Here is a 9777-nt window from a genome sequence, read left to right as displayed (position 1 = left end):
CAGAAATTGATTAAATGACCATTTTATCCCTAACTTCAATCGTAAATAACTTCTTTGTTATAACTCTATTTCACGAACAGTTTGCACCCATGCGTTCGTGCGATCGAGCTTAATTCAAATATATAAATTGTGACCTCGAATGGTCTACGAATTTTAAATGATTAACTTCCAAACCTCAACTTCGTAACCAGTTTAATTTAAAACTGATCTCAAATAAATTAATATAATTTCTTGAAAATTAATATAAAATCTCAATAATACAATTACGTGAATTATAATAATTTCCCAATTCTATCTTCATAACCGTAAATCGATTTATTTTCGATTTTCTCCACATATTCATAATTATATTATCTAATTCATATCTTTAAATTTTTCAGGGTGTTACAAAGCTGGTGGTGTTTATGATCGGTGGAAGATAATAAAAAAAGTGTGCACTTTGTGGAAGGAAAGCTTGGAAAGAGCCACAGTTGACATGCTTAGTGGAATGAGCTTCTCAGAAATTGTGAGTTTTTTTTTTGTTGATATTTTATTGTTCATGGACATAATAGTATTTTTCAACTAATTGTTGGCAATTTACAAGACAAGAACTACACCAAAAATCAAGCTTTTAAGTTGCATCATGCTTGGAACATCCTCAAGGATTGTCCGAGGTGGGGAACCGATGTGGACTAATAATGGGGAAGATTATTTCATAGTGAAGCCCCGGCCCCAAATGATTTCAATGAAGGTGCGGATGAAGGTGTCAATGAAGGTGTCGAACAAATGACCCCAACTTCTTCCTTTACAAGGCCTTCGGGAAGAGATAAGCAAAAGGCAGCAAAGAGAAAAGGGAAGTTCCAAAATCCGATGAGTTGACACATTGCTACCGGAATTGAAAATTTGAGCAAAACCCATATCGCTTGCCAAGAAGAAGTGGCCCGAATGCGTTTGCAAATGAAGAAAGAAGGGGATAAGGAGCAAGAGAGGTTTTAAATAAATTTGATATGGAGGACCTCAACAAATACACTCCAGAAAGGAAGAAGTACTTACATGGTAAGCAAAGGGAAATTTTGCAAAGGGATGCCATAAGGAGTATATTTCAAGATGATAATTCATTTCAAGGCTATATCCCAACTCCACCACTAAGTCAATCACCAAATCAAGATGGTGGATATCATTATTAAGTTTATGTAGTTTATTAATTATTATTATTTTTTTAAGTTTATTTCATGTATCGATTTAATGATTTTTTAAGATGGTGGATATCATTATTAAATTATTATTCCACATTTTGATGTAGAATAGATGCCTTCAATAATTCAACTTCCATTCAATAATTTATCCAACGTACTACAAAAAATACTTTGCACGAGAAGACACTTAAATTTATTACTAGAAAATACCAACATAATACACTTAAAATTATTACATAAATGTTCAACCAACATCATCAATGTTCACCGTCTCGGCACCATACATGCTCAACCAAATCCTTGCGGAGCGTGTCATGATCTTGAGGAGCTTGAATTCTATTTAAACGTCTCATATACTCACTCAATGATATCCTATCCTGTCGGGTCTCATATGTGGTTTCAGTGAGATATTCAATATCTCTTGCAATAGCTCTCGCATGTGTTGGTTGGTCATCATCCACATCTTCGTCTGAATCTTCTTTAATTTTGATGTACTCATCTTCTACAATAATGTTGTGCAAAATTATGCATGTCATCATGATTGAATGGAGGTCTTCGATATGCCAAAGTCGTGCAGGCCCTCTAACAATGGCCCATCGAGCTTGTAAGATCCCGAACTCTTTTTCCATATCCTTCCTGTAAGACTCTTGCCTCTGCAAAATAATTTCTTCTTTGCACTATCGGGATGAGAAAAAATTTTGACAAAGGTAGACCAAATATGATAAATACCATCAGTTAGGTAGTAACCTAGCTCATACCTATTACCATTTACCTTGTATTAAAATTCTGGTGCCCATCCATTGACAACATCATCAAGCAGAGGTGAAGACCAAAGAACGTTGATATCATTGTTTGATCCAGGAGCGTCGAAGAATGCATGCCAAATCCATGTGTCGTAAAGACGTTCACACCCTTGAGCACGATGGTTGGCTTGTGATGACGACCTTTGAATTGGCCAACCTAAGCAGTAGGACAATTCTTCCACTCCTAATGCATACAATCGAGACTTCCTATCATGCCAGGGAAGCCTCTTTTGTCTACCTTACATAGATGCCTCTTCAAGTCTTCATGATTTGGCTTGCGAAGGTATGTGGCTCCATATATTGCTTGAATTGCCTGACAGAAGCGCTTCAAGTTCTCAATAGTAGTACTCTTCGCAAGTCGGCAGTTGAGTCTGCAGAGCACCCATTAGCAAGCATCCGAAATGCAGAAGTGAACTTCTGATGAGGTGATAAACTTTGTCGGCCAATGACATCTATCTTCCTTGCAAAGTAGTGGTCATGATTGACAACTACATTCAATATGCTATCAAAAAATTCTCTCCTCATCCAAAACCGTCCCCAAAAATCATGAGCAGGAAATCTCGGACGCTCGATGAAATAATCTTTCATCATTCGGTCATGACACTCTTCTCTATCATGCTGTACAAATGAACGCCCCGTGACAGAACCACAATGCCTAGATTCGACATGGTGCTCATATTGCATAAGCGAATTTGCAAGTTCAGCTTCTGCGTTGATCATTTATGTATCCTCAATATCAAGGCTTACTTGGTATTGTGCCATTTGCATTGCCTTGCTACGCCTTTTTCTATCACCCATTGATGAGATATTGAGGATTTTTAGGAAACAAAAACACTTTGAAAGTTGAAAGATTGGTGAACATAGAGGATGATTGAAGGTTGAAAGATTGTGTGATCAACTGATATTCAACTTGTGTTTATATAAAGGATGATTGATGAAAGTTGAAAGATTGGTGAAGGTTGAAAGTTTAATGGAAGTTGAACGATTGGCGAAAGTTGAAAGTTTGGTGAGTTTCATGTGTCGATTTAGTGATTTTTCAATATTTATCAGAATTTAAATATTTTTAGATTGAAATGTTCATAAAATTAAATTACGATAATCTACATATTTAAAAAAAAAGAAGTTAATTTAAGAAAAAAATTAGTCTAAGTTCATTCTTTAAAAATTAGCCTAAGTTCATTCTTTTAAAAGTATAAATGGTGTTATACTAATCTCTCAGGAGCTGATTTTTTTATTTATTCACGGGGCACTATGCGTTTAAAAAGATATGTTACTTTAGTTATTTTGTATTGTAATGTTTAAGAGGTTTTTTATGTATGTATATATAGGAGATTTTTTTTTTCTTTTGTGTTTGGTATACAATTTTTTAAATCTTGAAATCTTTAAAAAGTACACGTATAATCACTGAATGATTCTATTTTTGTTTAATAGTTGATAAATAAAAGAGCAAGTTTAGATACAAATGACAATCCTTGCTGAAAATTGTAAATATAAAAAAGGTTGGAGAGAAATACGTTTTTGTGGGGTTCATTCCGTAATGTATTTTAACAATTCAAACAGTCTATCTTTTAGAATAACATTCATAGATCATCCTTACAAAAAATTAGACAACTCTAAAACCATTAAGACATTTATTTGTAGACTTGTAGTGAAGAAAACAAACAAATAATATTCTACAAAAAAACCCTAAACCCTTAATCAAGCGGTCATATGGTTTCATATTTAGATGATTTTTGGTATATATGCATGATTTTTGAGGGAAGACCTAAAAGATAGACGGTGCGGATTGTTGAAATACATTACGAAATGTGTCCCACAAAAAAATGTGTAAAAAAAATGGTGTAACGAATCCCTCATATATATATATATATAATGAAGACTTTATCATTTTGGTGTATGAGATGAATTCTTTTTAATTAATTGGTAAAATCTGAAGATAATTAGTGTCAAAATCTATTAATCAATCTTACTATACTTTAATCTCTACTGATGACTACTACTTGAGTAGTCAATACCATATGGTTGGCAATGACACACTTATCTTTCACTTTACATATCGATTAATTAATTAATTAATTTCAATAAATTAACAAAATAAACATTCTAAAGTAGCTATAGAATGTGAACAAATTCTCAACTTAATTTTTTGTTTCAAAAGTCGAGATTATTACAGATATTGAGATTCTCAATAGGAATCTGATAAATTTCTAAAGTGAGCATTATCATTTGGATTTTGCAAAGAACTTCCACATTTACATGTACTTTCATATTCCTTTTCCATTTCCTTTATATCAAATACACACATGGTGGCCAAGCAACATAAGACTCAAATTAGGTGCGCATTCAACTCTATGTCGACGACTCAAGACGCAGAAAGTCTCGACGTCCCACTTTTGTCATTCTAACTTGTAAGTGGGATTTCCACTTTTCGAAAGAGAAATATCAGTAGATCAAGAACTAGATGGAACATAATGATCTAAATACAAACTAGACAGTACAAAAAGTCTCGAGTTTTGATCACTGGAGCATATGTACTCATCTTGCATCCTTGCAAGTGGTTGGTTATGGTAATGAAATTCTATCGTTTCTGTAAAAAAAAAAAAAAAAAAGTAATAATTCATTCATCAATGTCCACATCATTTGGTTTATAAAATTTGGTTTCGAAATTTGGTTCGTTAGCATTATCTTTTTGGAAAAGGGAAATTAAGTAATGAAATGTTACACCATTTGTACAACAAAAAAGTTAAATGATGTTATACTAACCTCTTATGCAAGGAATTTTTTTTTTACTCACGGGGTGCTATGCGCTTCAAAATATATGTTACTTTAGTTGTTTTGTATTGTAATGTTTAAGAGATTTTTTATGTATGTATATACAAGAGATTTTTTTTTTTGTTGTCTTATGTGTTTGGTATAATATTTTTTAAAGCTTGGAATCTTTGAAAAGTACACGTATAACTGCAGATAGGAGTAAGGATGAACGAGGATGCGTAATTGGTGGTGCTTGGAGTTGGATGTTACGATCAGCGAGCCGGCGTCAGGTTAGAGGAGTGGAATTGGACGGATCGTGCTGGAATGTTGCAGCAGTGGCTGCAATTGATTTCTTGGACTGTTTTTTTTGTTTTGGCTCAAACTGTTGCTTGAGCTGTGGTTTTGTTTGTTTTTCTTTGGCCCATTTTTTTGCTTGCTCATATGCTAGCTTTGGACCTTTGCTTGTGTTTGTTTTTTTTGTTTGTAAAGTTTGTGCTTTCGGTTTGTAATAAATGTTGCTCCCTGTAGCTTTGACCAAAAAAAAGAAAGTACATGTATAACCACTAAAGGATTTTATTTTTGTTTAATAATTGATGAATACAGTCATAATGGCACAACTTAGAGAAAATTATTTTTCATAGTGCATTGCAAATGTAAACAAATACAAAATTTAAAATCATCCAAATTACATCACTACAAGTTTCATTAGTGGCCTTTAAGTAATAGAAACTCCGAGGAAAAAAAAAAGAGTGGCACATTTGCTTCCTCGGAAAAGAAACAAATCACAAATTGCAAACCATCCATTTCTTACAAAAGCCGTTGACTGTGTCCCTTCCATTCCAATCTTTCGTAGCATGCGAGCCACATATTGGCTAATAAAAAGCCGCCACGTGTAGGACAAAACACTACACCTAATGAGACTCTAGTTAAATTAGATGCCACATGTATTCATTTGATCAATAAACTCGGATGTTAAGTTCATGAGAAGACAAAATACTAATAAAGTAATAAAAACGAATGAGGTAGTTAATAGTCACACCACAATCAGAGTGGATGGTTTGGGACCTTGCCTTGTCTATGTCGAAGGTCAGAGATCAGAAATACAAAGAAGGAAAAGAAAGAAAAGCTAACACTAGCTTCTTTTGCTTTATCAATTGATCGCAACATCAGTGTGACGAATCATGCAATGAGGACAAATTATGAAAATACCAGTGAGCCACCAACCGAGGGCAGTAGGCCGCCAAATTATATATAGTTCATGATTTTATTTTGTGATAAAAGATTAAATTGTCTTTTTGTTTTATTTTTGTTGAAAAAATAAATAATACTATGGTGACTATCTATTTAAATCGTATAACGTGGTTGTTGATGATTTGATTGTTAAGTGTTAATTAACATGTTTATTTTCTATCAGTAACACATCACATGATTTGTAAATGTAGTATAAAAAAATTAGTCTACTTAGTATTATTCGATAATAAATAGTTTAGATATGGGTGGTGCAAAAAATTACTTGGATTTTCCACATGATTAGTAAGCAAAACTATTTTGATATATACTTTCCTCAGCTAATAAATCGGTATACGTCAATCCCCCAAGTATCAAACCCTTTCACCACACAAGAGATTTTGGTTTGTAAAAAAAAAAAAAAAGTACACGTATAACCACTGAAGGATTCTATTTTAGTTTAATAATTGATGAATACAGTCATAATGGCACAACTTAGAGAAAATTATTTTTCATAGTGCATTGCAATTGTAAACAAATACAAAATTTAAAATCATCCAAATTACATCACTACAAGTTTCATTAGTGGCCTTTAAGTAATAAAAACTCTGAGGAAAAAAAGAGTGGCACATTTGCTTCCTCGGAAAAGAAACAAATCACAAATGGCAAACCATCCATTTCTTGCAAGAGCCGTTGACGGTGTCCCTTCCATTCCAATCTTCCGTAGCATGTGAGCCACATATTGGCTAATAAAAAGCCGTCATGTGTAGGACAAAACACTACACTAATGAGACTCTAGTTAAATTAGATGTCACACGTTTTCATTCGATCAATAAACTTAGATGTCACGTTCATGAGAAAACAAAACACTAATAAAGTAATAAAAACGAATGAGGTAGTTAATAGTCACACCACAATTAGAGTGGATGGTTTAGGACCTTGCCTTTTCTATGTCGAAGGTTAGAGATCAGAAATACGAAGAAGGAAAAGAAAGAAAAGATAACTAGCTTTCTTTTGCTTTATCAATTGATTGCAACATCAGTCTGATGAATCACACAATGCGAACAAACTATGAAAATACCAGTGAGCCACCAACCGGGGGCAATAGACTGCCAAATTATATATTGTTCATGATTTTATTTTGTGATAAAAGATTAAATTGTTTTTTGGTTTTGTTTTTGTTGAAAAAATAAATAATGCTGTGGTGACTATCTATTTAAATCGTATTTTGTAAAACCATATAATGTGGTTGTTGATGATTTGGTTATTAAGGGTTGATTGACGTATTTATTTTCTATCAGTGACACATCACATGATTTGTAAATATAGTCTAAAAAAATTAGTCAACTTAAATAGTGTAGATACCGACCATGCATGGGATTCTGAGTTAAAACACATTATCGGAGACGATCAACAGAAAATTACAGGAAAAACTAAACTTGGGAGCCTCCGACCCAAGCCTTAAGAAGGGCCGGCGACAGAGGAGATGAAATCGGAAGATGGCTCAGCAAACAAGCTAGAAAATCTCTCACAGGAAATGAGAGAAATACTCTCATAGTAGGCGAGATACATTGGTCCTTTGTCCTAAACACTTTGACATCGAATACCATCCCTCCTAAATCCTAACACCTTCGCATAAACTGTAAATATTTGAAGGGAAATGAATTCTAAAGAAAGTATAGAACTAATTGATGATATAGAAAGTAACTCAACTTCTTTTAAGCTCTTGCAATACTTCTCTTTTAACCGATGTAGGATTCTTTTACCTTCACATCCTCACATGCCTCATCACATGTAACGAATTTTCAAGCCAAACACGTTGACAACATGAATTGGGTGATGTGGAGCACGTGTGGCTGTTGGACTTAAAAAGTGGACAAACCTGCTTTAATATCATGAAGTAAGTTTGGGTTTCACTGTAAGGCCAATAGGCAATATGAGGAGTAGCTTAACCTCTTATGAACCATTGCAAGGTTTCTTCTCTTACCAATGTAGGACTCTTTTATTTTCACATACTCACAAGTTCCCTCACCTGTGGTGAATTTTTAAGTCAAACACATAGACAACACGAATTTGGTGACATGGAGCACGTATGGGGAGAAAGTTGGGATTCCACTATAAAACTAATTGGCAATATGGGGAATTGTCCAACCTCCTATAAACCCTTGCACGGTTTTTCCTTTCACCGATGTGAGACTCTTTTACCTTCACATTTCATAATTTATGTATTCATCATTTTCTCCTTACACACCTCTGTGTATTTATGGCCTTTAGAATGATTAATCAACATAAAATAAAGATATAAATAAACATGAGTACAAAAAAAAAGAAAAGGAGTGCATAAGTCATTTCCTATATGTAAAATGGCATGATATTTTTTTTGAATAATTGATATTATCTACACTAAAGGGTTGGGGGTGGGATAAGCCTCACAATGAGTTAGCAATAATGTGGTCCAAATTCACCAATGGCGAGAATCGAACCTAATACCTCTCATTTACAACTGAAGAGGAATATCACTAGATCGTAATACTAAGCGGTAATAGCATGATGTTAGTCCATTTCACGAAATCACACAAAATTAGTAATAATTATAATTACATGACAATCAATATATGTCACTGATCAGGCAGAAAATATATGATCCCTTACCAAACGTGGACGTGAATTGCTTCTTGAATTATTCTGGAAGAAAAAGGCAATCAACCCAATTTTGGCGTGAAGAAAAAGAGTGCAGTTCTTTTGTTTGGGATGGTAAATGCCGCTATGTAGGGAAAGCAAGAACATACCCTTGGTGTTTGGCACTCTCACTCCTCCATCTATCATCTATCTTGTATGACCATTTTGCAATCATCACCTACCCTCCCAAGAAACCAAAAACAACTTGGAACTCCGAACTTCCTAATCTAAAATTAACTTTCTCAATGCATGTTTCTCTACCATTCTTTCTCATGTTATTTGAAACGAGGAAGATAAAATTAAAATAAGTGGATCCAATTAACTCCTTTTAATTTCACCAGAATAAAAAATGTTGTTGAAAAAGTTAAATTAAAGATAATTCGAAAACTTGGATGTGGATAAATTGGCTAGAGGATATGTGCTCTTCTATGCATCCAGTTTGAATTCTTGTTTCCTCAATTTTTGGTTCAAGTGATGTTCTACTTTAAACTAATATAAATTGCAGGGGTAAGTGGCCCTTTACTATAATGGTGGAAAGGTATTGTGCCCTTACATGACGACGTGGTTCAAACCTTGTTGGTGACTAATCTAACATCTAACTTACTAAAGCTATCGCTCGACTCAAAAAATTAATATATATATATATATATATATATATATATATAAACTGTAGAGAGATGGCTAGTTTGGTATTGCTATGCTTTAAAAAAAAAAATTGCTTCTGTTCTGTTGCGAGATTAAGCTCATTTTTGCTGTTTCATGTTTTCAGCTTTTTTCACCCAAAACTGTGAAAATAAGCTGTGTTTAAGTGTTTACCAAACACCTTTTTTAGCTCAGCTTTTTTTGATACCCAATTTTTTTATTTATAAAAACATCTCAGTACCAAACCAGTACTCAAACTCGAATGACATAAAAAGGAGCACGTATGTTCTAGTCAACTTGACTATGCCTACCTTTTGCATGCGTTAGAAAATATTTAATTTCAATACATATGACATGATTTTATAGCTTGGCATGGAGATACTATGTATCATTATTGGAGAAATAATTGGGTGGTTTTTACAAATATGAGAGACGTGGTTGGTGAAGCCCATTCTGATGGGGGACCGTTTAAATTCTCTATTTAAAGATGTACATTACGC

General features: G+C 33.7%; 1 protein-coding gene across 1 annotated transcript; it reads right to left on the bottom strand.

Annotated features, from left to right (window-relative positions):
* Positions 1-1432: 1432 nt before the first annotated feature.
* Positions 1433-2698, bottom strand: LOC137725071 (uncharacterized). The gene is made up of 2 exons (XM_068463677.1): positions 2327-2698; positions 1433-1852 (listed from the first exon to the last, which is right to left on the bottom strand). Exons 1-2 carry the CDS (start codon positions 2696-2698, stop codon positions 1433-1435), a joined length of 792 nt encoding a protein of 263 aa, XP_068319778.1.
* Between the last annotated feature and the right edge of the window lie 7079 nt (positions 2699-9777).

The sequence above is a fragment of the Pyrus communis genome, chromosome 2 (genome assembly GCF_963583255.1).
Source record: "Pyrus communis chromosome 2, drPyrComm1.1, whole genome shotgun sequence".
Classification (NCBI taxonomy): domain Eukaryota; kingdom Viridiplantae; phylum Streptophyta; class Magnoliopsida; order Rosales; family Rosaceae; genus Pyrus; species Pyrus communis.
Note: the sequence above shows the minus strand (reverse complement) of the source record. Positions and strands in the feature narration are given on the sequence as shown.

What these genes read in the sequence shown, in the direction of transcription:
- LOC137725071 (XM_068463677.1), bottom strand. Translation starts at nt 2,698, where the DNA reads ATGATCAACGCAGAAGCTGAACTTGCAAATTCGCTTATGCAATATGAG. An exon ending in CAACTGCCGACTTGCGAAGA is followed by an intron (nt 1,853 to 2,326) that starts GTACTACTATTG and finishes TCATCCCGATAG; the next exon opens with TGCAAAGAAGAAATTATTTT.